The 14,696-nt window shown below is 58.2% G+C and overlaps 1 protein-coding gene across 1 annotated transcript; it reads left to right on the forward strand.

Moving 5' to 3' along the window:
* Window positions 1-8,075: 8,075 nt before the first annotated feature.
* Window positions 8,076-11,362, forward strand: LOC135288096 (Fc receptor-like protein 5). Its single transcript, XM_064401376.1, has 9 exons — window positions 8,076-8,162; window positions 8,672-8,692; window positions 8,799-9,029; window positions 9,291-9,545; window positions 10,154-10,441; window positions 10,525-10,608; window positions 10,977-10,998; window positions 11,087-11,166; window positions 11,253-11,362. Exons 1-9 carry the CDS (start codon window positions 8,114-8,116, stop codon window positions 11,360-11,362), a joined length of 1,140 nt encoding a protein of 379 aa, XP_064257446.1. The 5' UTR covers window positions 8,076-8,113.
* Window positions 11,363-14,696: the final 3,334 nt, after the last annotated feature.

Below are 14,696 nucleotides of genomic sequence, written 5' to 3' on the forward strand. Positions count from 1 at the left end.
CCTCAAAACCCACCTGGATATGGCCCTGGAGCCCAACCAAGACCCTCCAAATTCCCCCCACGTCCCCCAGCACCCCCACACAAGGCCACTTTGGGCTCAATTTCCCCCATCTCAGGGGCCCTGGATGCTGCCGATCTCTGACCCCACTCTGGGGCTTCTCCTCACTCCAGGACCCCCATCCCCCATATTGTCACCCACCCCAGGGTGCCACCAGTTGCAGCTCCCCATGACAGCCAGGAGCAGGAGCAGGAACAGGAAGGTCATCCTGACATTCACAGCCACTGCTGGAAACAGAGGGGGACACACCAGGGTCACCCTGTGTAGCAGGCCTAGGGCCTGCGAGGCCTTGGCGGTCAGAGGCCTAAAAGCTAGGAAATGCCAAGTCAGCATGACTGGACCCTAGCAGCCCCTCTCTTCCTCCTTCGGACCCTGCTTATCTCTCTGTAAGCCCATAGGTCACTTTCCCCTGGCCCTTACTATTGGACAGTTTTCAAAACCCCTGTAGGGTATAAAAACCCCTGATTCTGCCTGGTTCGGCAGAAGAGCTGTTACTGGGAACACCCGAAGAATAAAGAATCCTGCGGAACCTCACATGGCCTTCTCCTCTCTCTCCCTGCGTCTGCTGCTGCGGCACCTAGCAAGCTAGAGAGCTGAAATCACTGAGCTGATAATCACTAAGAGCTGAAAATCACTATAGCTTGCTTAGGTGGCCTGAGCTCCCGCTGAGTTATCCTGGCTCTGGCTGGGCATCAGCCCGGTAGGGACACTGCCGTGACAGCCCGGTAGGGACACTGCCATGACAACCCTGAACCCCGGGGGTCCTGACCATCCCAGTGACCCCATGTGACCCCACCTGTGACCCAGGTGTCACCTCCAGGGCCAGCTCTGGCTGAGTGCCCAGAAAACATGGTGCCCGTCCAGCTGGTTGGTGGCCACACACTGGTAAGTGCCTGAAAGTCCCACATCAATATCCCCAAGCTCCAAGAGGGGACCCTGGGACACCTCCCAGCCATCACGCAGCCAGGTGAAGGTGATAGGTGCTGAGCCCACCTGCACTGAGTAGCACAGGGTCATGGGGTCACCTGCAAGCACCTGGTGTGACAGGGGACCGGGGGTGAAGGTGGCATTGGCCACAGGCACTGCGGGGACACAGATGGGATGGTACCTAACGAGGTGGGATGGGGGATGCCATGGGTGAGGTCACCCCTAGCCCAAGGGTTCTGCTGTCTCAGCACATTGACATTCAGGGGGACACTCTCAGCCACACTCTCCCTGTTGCTGAGCCAGCACCGGTAGTGGCCTCTGCCCTTGTCCCCAATGTGGTGCAGCTCCAGGCGGGGGCTGGTGCCTAGCAGTGCCCCTGAGCCCTCCAGTGCCAGAAGAAGTACAGAGGACCTGTCCCTGCTACCACCGTGCATCTCAGCACCAGGCGGTCCCCGAGTGCCACCTGTCCCCTGGGGGGCTGTGCCCACAGGGACACCCCCAAGGGTGGGACCTTTTCAAGAAGGGGGGAACACCAGGTGAATGTTTGGGACATGGGGTGGTTGGACAGGAGCAGAAGGACTCCAGTGAGGGAGAGGGCACGCAGACACTTGGGAGGGGGAGTTGGAAAGGAACCCCAAGGAATGATGTGGGTTTAGAGAGGGGATGTGAAGATATGGAGATGGGGGACCACAGGTAGGGTATGGGGACCCAGGGAGGGGATGGTGAGACTTGGGGACCATGGGGGCACCTCACAGAGGGATGAGGGGACTCAGGGAGAGGTTACAGTACCCAGTGAGGGATAAGGGGACCCTGGCAGTAACGAAAGTACCCAGGCAGGGGACCCAAGGAGGCTGTGGGGATCCCTGCGTCCATCCCCGCACTCACTGCACACAGTGACATGGAGCCGCTGCTCTTCCACACAGACCCCCCATCAGACCGCACCTCACAGCTGTAATTCACCAAGTGGGAGACCTCCACAGCAGGCAACAGCAGATGCGGGGCCCCCCACCAACTGCCTGTCCCGGTAGAACACGTGCAGGAGGGGGGCTCGGGGCCGCAGGGGGCTGGGGGTGCTGAGGCAGCTGAGATTCAAAGGGGACCCCTCAGTGGGCTCAGGGGGACCCTCCAGCACCAGCACCATAAAGAGCTCAGGGAAGGAGAGTGGAGGAGGATTTGTGACTCTGTGTCCCTGGGGAGGGGCTGTGGTGGTGTTGGGGTGGTGGCTGTAGGGTGCTCACCATGCACTGTAACTGTCACAAACTCTGCCCATCCTCAGTATTCCACCCGGCCCTTGCAGCGGTAATGGCCGCTGTGGTGTATTGTAAAAGCAGGCAACCCCTCAACAAAGGGAAGAATGATGTGCATCTGACTCCATGGTATCAGAAGGCGAATTAATTACTTTATTATACTATAAAATATTAAAGAGATACATACTATGCTATATCATACTTACTTTTAATTTCTAACTAACTGCTTCTTGCTACATGTGACTATCAGCTGACAGTCCTGACACACACATGTGGATGCAATTGGTCACCTGGGATAAACAATCTCCAGAATACACTCTCCATGCACACAAACACAGGAGCAGCAAATGAGATAAGAATTGTTTTTTCTTTCTCTGAGGTTCCTCTCTGCAATTCCCAGAAAATATCCTTGGGAAATTGTGCCTTGCTTTTCTCTGTGAAGAGAAATGCAGCCACAGTGTTGCAGCTGCAGATGGGACAAGAACAACTCAGTCCTATCACAGAGCCACCCCAGTGTCTTCTCCTAACGGTAGAAGGACACTGAGGTGACCATGTTATTCCGCCAGCCCTGTCAGCACAGTGTCACTGTGTCTCCCTCCAGCAGCACCTGTGCTGGCACCTGCAGCACCAGCCCGTCTTGGGGGGACAGGGGGGTGCCGTCACATCACGCAGGGGAGGGGGGGTCTGGAGGGTCCCAATGGCACTGGGACCCCCCCACTGGGTCACACCTAGGGCACCAGGGTTCCCCATTCCAGCACGGGGGTCTCCCCCCCCCACTCTGGGATGTCTCAGAGCTGGGGACGAGCTCTGCTCACATCAGGAGGTAACCCATGGAGTGGAGCCCACCTAGAGCCCTCAGGGTCCCCACAGGTGCCAGGCTGGGGACACACAAAACTCCAGCACCATTTAAGATGATCATGGGGGAGCTGAGCCCACTGCTGGGACTGTCACACTCGTAGGTGCCACTCCTGGTGACAGTGAAGTGGTTGTGTACCTGCTGCCACCAGAGCTGCCCACCCCTGTACCAGGTGGTGGCACCAGTGGTCCCCGAGCCCTGGCGGGTCAGTGTCACCCGGTCCCACAACACTGCTGACATCCAGGGGGGCTTCATGAGGAGCTGGGTGGTCTGGGCACCTGCAGGTGACAGGGGACACAACCTTGGCAATGCCATCGGGTGGCTGGGGACATCAAGATAGGGACATGGCATCCCCCGAGGACTCGCCAGCAAGGCCGAGGGTCTGGGCTGAAAGGGAGGAGGGACAGGGCTGAGTGGGGGTGGCCCTGCAGGGGCAGCACCACCTGGGGGATGAGGTGTAGCGGCTGTCCCCAAACTGCCCCCATGGGAACACTGGTGGAGCAAAGAGGTCTTGACACTTTGGTCACACTGGGTTGAGACAGGACATGGGGACACTGTGGACACCCCATGTTTACACAGCTTACCTCCACCAGCCCTATAGCACCTGTGTCCACAGCCTCATCCCCATGGCCCTTTGCCCATGATCCCATTCCAATGGCACCTGTCCCCATGGCTCATCCCCATGGTACGTGACCCTTGCCCCTGTCCCTGCATCCCTGATCCCCTGTCCCTGTCCCCACAGCTACCCAAGCCCCAAGGTTCCTTCTGCCACATCCTTGTCCCCACATCCCTATTCCCCTGTTCCTGTCCCCACAGCTACCCAAGTCCCAAGGTTCCTTCTGCCACATCCTTGTCCCCACATCCCTATTCCCCTGTTCCTGTCCCCACAGCTACTCAAGCCCCAAGGTTCCTTCTGCCACATCCTTGTCCCCACATCTCTGTCACCCTGTTCCTGTCCCCATATCCCAGTTCCCCTGTTCCTGTCTCCCTCTTCCTGCCCCCAAAGCCACCCCACAACTCTGTCACACTGGGCTCCATGCTCATGCACTGGTTCCTCTGGCACTGAGGACCTGAGGGGACCCCACAGCCCCCCTGTGCCCCCTCCACACCGGTGTCTGCCCCACTGGGGCCCATTCCCGGGGTGCCAGGCCCGTGTCCACAGGAGCAGCACCACCTTCCCAGCCATCCTAGTGTCCCCAGCCATGTGGACTGGCTGTCACTGTGGCCACTTGTGCCCAGAGTGGCAGCTCATCAGATGAAGGAGAAGGAAGAGAGGTCACGTCTAACCCTCATGCGTACGTGGCCCTTGGTGGAGGTAGGGTGGGGGAAGGAGACACAGTAGGGGACAGGCTGGCGACATGATGGGATAGTCTGGGGACATGGTGGGGGATGCTGTTGCCAGGAGTGAGGGGCTCAGGGGATTTGGGGAACCAAGGATGGGTGTCCAGGAGAATGGGGTTCCAGAGGAATTCGGGGCTTCATGCCTGGGGGGATTCAGGGATGGGTGTCCTGTAGGAACATGGTCCCCAGAGATTTGGAGTCATGGCATGTGGGTGCCATGCCTCGGGGTGCAGGGGGGAAAAAGGGAACCCTTGGGAATAGGGATTGCGGGGGAAGAAGCAGCCCATGGGATGGGATCAAGGCAATGGTGGTCCTGGGCAATGGCCATCCTAGGATGGGGGTCCCTATGGAGGAGAGACCAAGGCAATGGGGGTCCCATGGTTGGGTTCCCAGCAGAGTGGGGGTGCCAGGGATGGGCAGTGGCTGTGTGGGCATGGGGGTTACAGCTCCTTCCCTGGTGCCTCAGATTTTGGGTTGCTTCAGAGCCCAGCACTGCCCCACCCTGGGGCACCCCAGGGGTGACGTGGGAGTCTCTGGGTCTCTGCCCCACACACCTCTGGGCTTTTTCCAGTCCCTCCCAGTTTCCTGGCTCAGCCATCTCAGGGAAGACCTGAGCAGGTGACAGCTGGGGAGATCCCAGGAAAGGGAAGAAGGGACGTGGGGAATGCAGGCACTCGTTGGGGGCCTGTGGGGGATGAGTCTTTCTGACTGTGACCCCCCCAACACTTTCTCTTTTCTGCAGCAGAAGGCAGAGGCCATTTGTGCTGAAATATGGATGTGGATTCTGTCCTGGGAAAGCACATCCAGAGGGGTCCTGCACTGTGGGAAAAGGGCTCCTCTGCTGTGGTGACACCTGGGTCTTGTAAGAGGCTCTTGTACCAGAGGGTCCTCCTCATTCTGGGGATGCCATGTCCTTGGGGATTCCTGTCCCTAAGAAGGACGTCTGTCCTGGGGGCCCCTGAGCATTCCCTCTGTCCCCAGTGGGGCCCTGTGACCTCTGGGGTGCCCAAATATAAGGGGTGCCTGTTACGACCTTGCCCTGATGATGGTAAATCCCAGGATCAAATTGGTTGAATTCCCTGATGCCCAATTGTTTGCGACAATTTTTAGGTCAGATTTTGGCCTCAGATTCTGGAGTGGCTCAGAACCCAGCACAGCCCCCACCCTGGGACACTGCAGGGCTGTCCTGGGAGTCTCTGGGTCCCTGCCCCACACACCCCAGGCTTTTTCCTGTCACCCCCCTTTCCTGGCTCAGCCATGCCAGGGAATACCTGGTGCCCAGTTGGCTGAGACAAAATGATAAATCTGTAGAATAAAGGCAAAAATATTTTCCCATTATTTTCCCAATAAAAAACAAACTCATCAAAAATCAAACTGACAATGTATAAAATGCTCTGGTTTATAGAATCATTTAAATCATTGCTTCCCCCACAAGTCGCTCACAATAAAACCACAAACACATCACTAAGCAATCAGACTTTTTGCTTCCCTTTAGGATCCATTGGTGCATCCCACAGCAGCATTTGCTGGTGGATAACACACAGTGTGGAATCTCCCTGAGTGTCCAACAGCTCTATGAGATTCTTGCCTGCCTGCTAGGCAGCAACCCAGCCCATAAGGAAGACTTTTCTTGGGCCGTGTTTAGGAACTCTCTCCATTTTTCTCATTCCCACCCTGAAACTAGATTGACTTGCCATGGATTCTCCTCCCAAAAGGGGAGAAGCTCTTTCCATCATTGGAACAGTGCACAGGAATCTGTGGAAATGCCCGTGTGTGCCTCAGGGTCTGATTCCTGGGTAAATCCACCCCAGTCTGCCCTGAATTCCCCTGCCTGGGCACTCTCTGCTACTGCTGTGACACCCCTGTTCCCCAGACCCATGCATGCAGCCCCTGCTCAATATTTCCACACTTTTCCCTCTCTTCTGGTGCACACATCCAGAGCCCAAACATTCTTTCTGGGACATTCCAAAAGGCTGCAGGTTTTGTTCAAGAAGGAGGATCCAGGCAGGTGGCTGAGCACATTGTTGTGGGATTTGCAGTATTTTGTGGTTTCTCCGTCCCTTGGTGAGATGGACAAAATGATCAATTGCTGCATTTCCGGACTGGTTCCCTCACAGCTGCCTCTGCAGAGGGGGTTTCCAGCCAGGTCTGCTCTGAAAACCATCAAAGGCCCTCATAGAGCTACTGCTTCAGCTCACTTTGGGTTTTGTGCTTTGTGCAGGTCTAAGGAAACCACAGGCAGGCCTTTTTCCCCCACAGAATTCTCACCTCTGCAGCAGCTCTATAACTGCCAGAATCAAAGTCAAGGGGGCAGAGGGACCCTCAGGTCGTGGCTGCCACCTGGAGCTGGCCAGTGCAAGGTTGGCCAATGGCCATCCCTGTGCAGTGGGGCTGGGCCATGGTTGGGCCCACCCTTGGATTGACAGGGGTCCCCATGATGTGCCACCCTGGGACAGGAACCCGGCCAGGACTGTACAAGGACATTTCTGGAACTGCCACCACCTGGGACTGGATCCCCCATGCCAGGATGTGTCACACCCTGGACTGGTTTGCTCCAGGTGAACTCCAGAACAGGGACCTCAGAGTGCAGAACCCCCATAGATGTGCTCCCGCCCCACGACAGAGACTGTCCCCCTTTCCCATCTGACTGTCAGCACAAACAGCCTCTTCCTTCTTGTCCAGGAAAAGGAAAGCGAAAGTGTTCAGAGTACACAGCCCAACACCCCAATCCCCAAAAGCCTCACCACACTTCCCTGCACTCCTCTCTCTATTTTCCCACTCCCTAGGGTCCCCCAATCTGTTCCCTACTCAGGTGCACCCCAGAATTGCTGATCTGGGAACCAGAGGTGAGGGAATATGGCAAAAAGTCAGGAAAATAAGGAAAAAAAGAGAAATAAAGAGAGAAAAAAGTCAAGGGCAGGGGAGGGCACAGTGGCAGAGCTACCCAGGACCCCCATGTGATGCCTGCTCAGGAAACGAGCACCTCAGGGAGGCTGCGCTAGGCCCTGGGTCACTCCCAAATCTGAGGCAACCAGGGAAGGAACTGTGACCCATGGGCCCACCCAGCCAGTGCCCATCCCTGGCACCCCCATTCCTCTGGGACTCCAACCATGGGACCCCATTTCCTTCTGTCTCCCCTTCCCTGGGATCCCCATCCCTGGGCTGCAATTCCCCTAGAACCCCATTCCCAAGGAACCCCATCCTGGTAATTCCAGTCCCTGGGGCTCCCCTTCCCTTGGGGACCTTGATTCCCCCAGGACCCCCATTCTCACAGGGCCCCCCTTTCCCCTGGAACTCCTATGCCTTGGCCCCCATCCCATGATCCCAAATTCCTGGAGGCCACGTTGTTCTGGGACCCTCAACCCCAAGTCTGAGCCCATCCAATCCTTGGGACTCCCATTTCCATGGGACTCCATCCCTGGGCATCCCCTTCCCCTGGACACCCATCCCTGGTGACTACACCGCCTTAGCCTTAAAATTCTGGTAGCACCATGTCCCCACCATGTCCCACCATCACCACCATGTCCCACCAGGTCCCCACCCTGCCCCCATCCTGTCCCCACCCTCCCCCAGCAAGGGCCACCTACACGTGGGGACGAGATGTGACCTCGCTTCCTTCCCCTTCATCCGAAGAGCCGCCAGCCAGGGGAACGGTGGACATAGCAGCGAGTGACAGCCACTCCACATGGCTGGGGACACCAGGATGGCCAGGAAGGTGGTGCTGCTCTTGTGGGGTGAGTGCACTGCGCACGGGCCTGACACCCCCAGGGATAGGCCCTGGTGAGGCAGAGACTGGTGGGGAGGGGTCACAGGGGAGCTGTGGGGTCCACTGGCTGCAATGGCTGCAGAGCCATTGCATGAGCACGGAGCCCAGTGTGACAGAGTTGTGGGGTGGCTTTGGAGGCAGGAAGAGGGAGACAGGAACAGGGGAGCTGGGATGTGGGGACAGGAACAGGGTGACAGAGATGTGGGGACAAGGATGTGGCAGAAGGAACCTTGGGGCTTGAGTAGCTGTGGGGACAGGGACAGGGGATCAGGGATGCAGGAACAGAGATAAGGGCCATGTACCATGCGGATGGGCCATGGGGACAAGTACCATTGGAATGGGATCATTGTTACCGGGCCATGGGGACTTGGCCATAGGGGCGGGTGCTGTAGGGCTGGTGGACGTGGCCGGCACAAACATGGGGTGTCCACAGTGTCCCTATGACCCTCAGCCAGCCCTGTCCCTTCTCTCTTCCAGCCCAGACCCTTGGCCTCGCTGGTGAGTCCTCAGGGGATGTCATGTCCCCATCCCGCTGGCTCCAGAGCCGTGGTGGCCCTGGCAGGCTGGTGTCCCCTGGCAGGCTGGTGTCCCCTGTCACCCGCAGGTGCCCAGACCACCCAGCTCCTGGTGGATCCTCCCTGGACACCAGCGGTGCTGTGGGACCAGGTGACACTGACCTGCCAGGGCTCTGGGACCACTGGTGCCACCACCTGGTATAAGGATGGGCAGTACTGGGGGCAGGAGGGACGCGACAACATCACTGTCATGGAAAGTGGCACCTACATGTGTGACAGACCGGGCAGTGGGTGTAGCCCTTCCGTGAACGTTTCAGAAGGTGAGGGTGTTTTGTGTCCCCAGCCTGGCACCCACAGGGACCCTGAGGACTCTGGGTGGGCTCCACTCCATGAATCACCTCCTGGTGTGACCAGAGCCGGTCCCCTACACACAGGGACATACCAGAGTATCCCAGTGTGGGGGCACTCCCGTGTTGAAACTGGGGAAGCCTGGTGCGCTGGCTGTGACCCAATATGGGGTTCCCAGTGACATCAGGACCCTCCAGACCCCTGTGATGTGACGGCACCCCTCTGCCCCACAGACAAGCTGGTGCTGCAGGTGCCGGCACGGGCACTGCTCCAGGGGGAAACGATGACACTGCGCTGCCGGTACAGGCAGGACATATCTGTCCATTCGGTGTTCTTCTACCGTGAGGAGACAGAACTGCGGGAGCTCCACAATGGGACCCAGTTTTCCCTGACCCCTCTGCAGCTAAACCACACCGGCCGCTACCACTGCAGGGCCTGGGTATCACAGGGATGGGAGAAGTCAGCACTGGTGACAGTGACAGTGAACGGTGAGCACCTCACAGCTGCCACCCCGACACCCCCACAGCCCTTCCCCAGGGACTCGGGGTCACGGTGCCCACAGTCCCCCATCTTTTGCCCTGAGCTCATCCAGGTGCCGGTGCTGGAGGGTCCCCCCAAGCCCACTGTGGGGTCCCTCCTGAATCTCAGATGCCTCAGCACTCCCAGCCCCCTGCAGCCCTGAGCCCCCCTCCTGCACATGTTCTACCAGGACGAGTAGGTGGTGGGAGGCCCACAGGGGTCCCCAGAGCTGCTATTGCCCGCCTTGAGGGTCTTCCACTCAGGGAATTACAGCTGTGAGGTGCACTCTGAGGGTGGGTCGTGCGGAAGAGCAGTGCCTGGCTCTGCGTCACGGTGTGCAGTGAGTGCAGGGATGGGTACGGGGAGCTCCCACAGCCTCCTCAGATCCCCTGCCTGGGTACCTCCGTGTCCTTCAGACACCTTTCTTGGGTGCCCCTGCCTCTGCCCTGTGTCCTCTCACCCCTCTGTCGTGTGACCGAATCTATGATATCCCCCATTACACCCATCCCCTCCGGTCCCTATCCCCATACCGGCTGCCAGCCTCTTCCTCCAGCCTCTGCCCTGTGTGTCTCCCCAGTGCCCGTGGCCAATGCCACCATCACCCTCAGTCCCCTGGCACACCAGCTGCGTCCAGGTGACCCCGTGACCCTGCACTGCTCGGTGCAGGTGGGCTCAGCACCTGTCACTTTCACTTGGCTGCACAACGGGCAGGAGGTGGCCCAGGGTCCCCTCCTGGAGCTTGGGGACGTCGATGTGGGACACTCAGGCACCTACCAGTGCGTGGCCACCAACCAGCTGGGTGGGCACCAGGCATTCAGCCCAGAGCTGGCACTGAAGGTGACACCGTGGGGACACAGAGACACAGGTGGGGTTACACAGGGTCACCTGGGGGTGCAGAACTCCTGGGGTGATGGATGATTCTGATGTGCCCCTCTCTGTTTCTTGCAGTGGCCACAGGTGTCGGTTGGGCCCTTTTCTTCCTGGTCCTGCTTGTGGATGTCATTGTGGTCTGGCACTGGTGGCACCGTGTGGGTGGGTGACAGGGAGCTGTACAGGCCCCCAGAGTTGGGGAGCGATAGGTTGGCACTCACATCCCCAGAACTGTGACTTTGGCTGGGGGTGCTCTTGGGTTTGGGGAGGTGCTGGAGGGTCCTGCAGGGATGCTGGGGGTTCTTTCAGGGACCCTGTGGGCTTTTGGGGGATCTCTGTCCCTGCTGGGCTTTGGGTTCTTGAAGCTGATTTGGTCTTGGCCACTTAGGAGGCTCATGAATTCTGGAAGGCTTCAGGGATGCTTGGGGGTCCTGAGGGAAATTGAGGGTCCCATGTGGGGGTTCAGGAATCCTGAGAGGGGTCAGGGCTCTGGGGACCCCACAGTCAACTGTCCCTTCTTTCCTTTGCAGCTGCCAGGAAGAACCAGGAAAGGTGAGTGTGGGTCTTCAACCATGATTCCCCTTTTTCCCCCATGCCACAACTCTCCATCCCCTCCCACACATCCTCTTTATCCCCATAGGGGCCCCCCGGAGTCCCTAGCCCCCCTAGAGGAGGGGGAGGTTCTGTACACCCACGTTGTGAGCACCAAACAGGCACAATGTGAGTACTGTGGATGGGGGGGACAGTGACACATCACCCACTCGTGTCACCCCCACCTTAGTCCCTGCAACTGGTGTCACTTGCAGGGCCTCCTCCTGTCAGCCTCCCTCAGGAACCTCGAGTGACCTACATGCAGCTGCCAGGACCCCACAGGCGACCACGGGAGCCCAGTGACATCAGTGAGGTTGTGCTGTGACACTGGGGGGAACTGGGGGTCCCCACCCATGGGCACCCACATGTGTGTGTGTTGCCACTAAAAGCTCCCCCTCCCCGTGGAGGCACAAAGATCCCAAAGGGCTGAGAGAAGAACAATTTCCTGAAATAGCAACAAGACAGAATAAAACCAACAGCAACAGCAACAAGCTTCAGAATCCAAAGGGTCACAGAAGGAACGATTTCCAGTGAAAGCCACAACAAGGAACAAACCCTAGACACTCTCCCCTGCATGTTTCCTCCACCAGAGGAACCTTTCAGGGCCCTGGACCTTCATTGCTCAGATGGCCAAAGTGGCCTTCAGGAGGCTTTGGATTCTCTTGTCCCTTGTCTCAAACCCCTCCTCTGCCGTGTTCCCCACACAACGATGTCACAAAGGCCCTGTAGGGGTGCCAGAGCCTCCCCCTTTTCCAGAGCAGTTGGGATCAGGCCATGGCACAGGGTGGGGTGTCAGAGACAGGAAAAGTTTGATGTCTCAAGAAATTTTGGAACACCTGTGTGCGGCAAGAGTGGGTCAGGCCTTGCTTTTGGTGAGACAGGGCCCCATCTGTCCATCAGTCTGTCAGCCATGGCACACTGGGGACAGTGTGACGCTCTGCCAAAGCCAGCTCCTGAGTGGCTGGGTGACCAGAAGTGCCACCTGGGGAGAGGGCCCTTGGTGGCCCAACTGGCTTAAAAGGCAGAGCATGAGGTGGCCAATTCCCTGACCCTGTCTTGTCTTGGGGTGTCTGTCCCCTCCACACTGGAACCCAGTTGTCAACTGTCTTGGTTTAGAAGAGAAATGTCTGCCAAGGAAAGCAGGAACCTTGCTGGAATGGAAAGAAGACCCACTTTTAAAACTTTTTTTAATTTCAAAAATTATGGGCTTGCAGGCAAAAGTGTAGGAAAAGGAATAACAGCTCTTCACTAGGAAATTTATAAAACAGAACAAAACAAACAACACAAAACCAGAACTTTCAGTCCCACTCAGGGCTCTTTGTTCATCTTTGGTGCAGTTATAACCGCAGCCAGCAGGGGGCGCTGCAGTGAGCGCTCCCGGCCAGCAGGGGGCGCCCCATTTGATCTCGATCCCCTCAGGGGCCATGGCGGGCTGGGACAGGAGGGAGGAGGGGAAATCGCTCCTTTTGCAAACTCATGGGCACCACCACCAGCAGCAGGCAGATGCTGCACAGGCAGCAGGTTGGGTCCTTGTGCCCACTGGCAGTGCAGCAGTATCCCAGGGCCAGGCACGCACCCTGCACAACGCCCAGGAACACTCTCCCTGATTCTAAATGAAAGGAAGGCAGAATGACCCCAGGCAGGTCTTAGGCCCAAAACAGAACCTCTGGTGGCTTTATGCCACAATTCCTGCTAACCCTCAGCCTTTCACTCCCTTTTCCTCCTTCAGCCCTGGCACAGCAGCTCTGGGAATGTTGAATTGCCCTGTGATATTAAGGAAAGCTGGTGCTTGATGATGACTCTGCCAGGGCTCCTCAGGGGGCTCCAGAGCATCTTTGGAGTTCCTGCTCTTCCTGGGCCACTTCTGGTCTTGACACAGAAGCTGCAGGGGGAGTAGAAGGAGAGCAGAGCCACAGCCCCGAGGGCTCTGCAGCTGCAGCTGGAGCACAGGAACAGCCCGGACACGGAGCAGTGCCTTGGGAGGGCAAAATGGGGTACAATTGCAGCTGGCTGGGCCAATGTCCCTGTTCTGCTCTGGGAGCTGCAGACTCTTAAGGAGATATTGTAATTAGGGCCAGGTTTCCTAAAGTTCCATCCCTGCACCATTCCTGTGCACAAACACATGGCTCTGCCACCTCTCCGCCGGTGATTTTGGGATCCTGGGGCTGAGGCGAGTGCGGCTGGAGCAAGTGGCCCACGGGAACAGCACCTGGCCATGCAGGTGGAGAAGCAGCACCGGGAATTTAACAGTGTGCTCAGAGGAGGCCCACGGGGCCAGGCCATGGTGGGGCACTACTTGCCATTCCTGCTTCTCCCAGATTTTGGGACACAGCAGTGACAGCCATCGGGCTCCCAAACCCCTCAGGGCCTGGGCTCAGCCTTGCAGGAGGTCCTGGCCCCAGCCTTGGGGATGATTCGGGTGCTCCTGGGCTTGCTCCAGACAAAGGGCAGTGCTCCAGGAGCAGTTGGCACATCCCGAAGGATCAGCCCAGGGCTGCTGGAGCCCAAGTGCCGCAGGCAAGGACGACATGAGGCAGCCGGGCCCCGCTCAGCCGACACTGCCCGAGGAACATCTGATCCTGCAGGACGTCAGCAGCCTCTGCCAGTGCCGGCCCCGGGGCTGTTGGGGGGTACGGCTGGAGGGGCTGGGATGGAGGGACCGGGACCCCACTGGGGAGCCCCAAGTGTGGAGGGAGCAAAATGGTGGAGGGGAGACCCTCTGGGATGGCAGGGGAGCAGAGACCCTGCAGTGGAGTCTGCGGAAAGGAGGGACCGCAATGGTGGTCCCATAGCACTGGGAAGGGGCCCGGCTGCCATCGCGCTGCAAGTGCCGGGATGGTCATGGGGTGTCTGAGCCGACTGCGGTAGCATGTCCGAAGTCACTGTCACGATGTGTTGAACTGAGCATTGCCAGGGTAAGGCCCTCACAGCTCCGGGAAGTGAAGGGGTACCATGGAAGGGGCGGGGCAGAGCCCTGTCTATCCCCTGTGCCCTGTGCAGGTGAGGAGGGCAGGGATAGGGCAGCTTTGGAGACACCTGGAATCCAGACAGGGTCACTCCCCATGGCCCCACCACAGCCGTGGGACACAGCCACTGCTCAATATTTCCACAGTTTTTCTCTTTTTTCACGACCACAGCCAGAAGTCAAACATTCTTTCCATGACGTTCCAGAAGGCTGCAGTTTTTGCTCAAGAAGGAGGAACCCAGCCAGGTGGCTGAGCACATTGTTGTGGGATTTGCAGTAGTACAGGGGCTCTCTAACTGCATTGGTGAGAGGGACAAAATGATCAATTGCTGCGTTTCCAGACTGGTTCCCTCACAGCTGCCCCTGCAGAGGGGGTTTCCAGCCAGGCCTGCTCTGAAAACCATCAAAGGCCCTCACAGAGCCACTGCTTGGGCTCCCTTTGGGTTTTGTGCTTCTTACAGAGATGAGCAAACCACAGGCAGGCCTTTTTCCCCCACAGAATTCTCACCTCTGCAGCAGCTCTATAACTGCCAGAATCAAAGTCAAGGGGGCGGGGAGGACCCTCAGGTCCTGGCTGCCAGCTGGGGCTGGCCAGAGCAGGGCTGGGCAATGGCCATTGCTGTGCAGTGGGGCTGGGCCATGGCTGGGCCCACACTTTGATGGCCACTGGCTTCAAGGAGGAGGATGTTGGGAG

The sequence above is a fragment of the Passer domesticus genome, chromosome 32, assembly GCF_036417665.1.
Source record: "Passer domesticus isolate bPasDom1 chromosome 32, bPasDom1.hap1, whole genome shotgun sequence".
Classification (NCBI taxonomy): Eukaryota; Metazoa; Chordata; class Aves; order Passeriformes; family Passeridae; genus Passer; species Passer domesticus.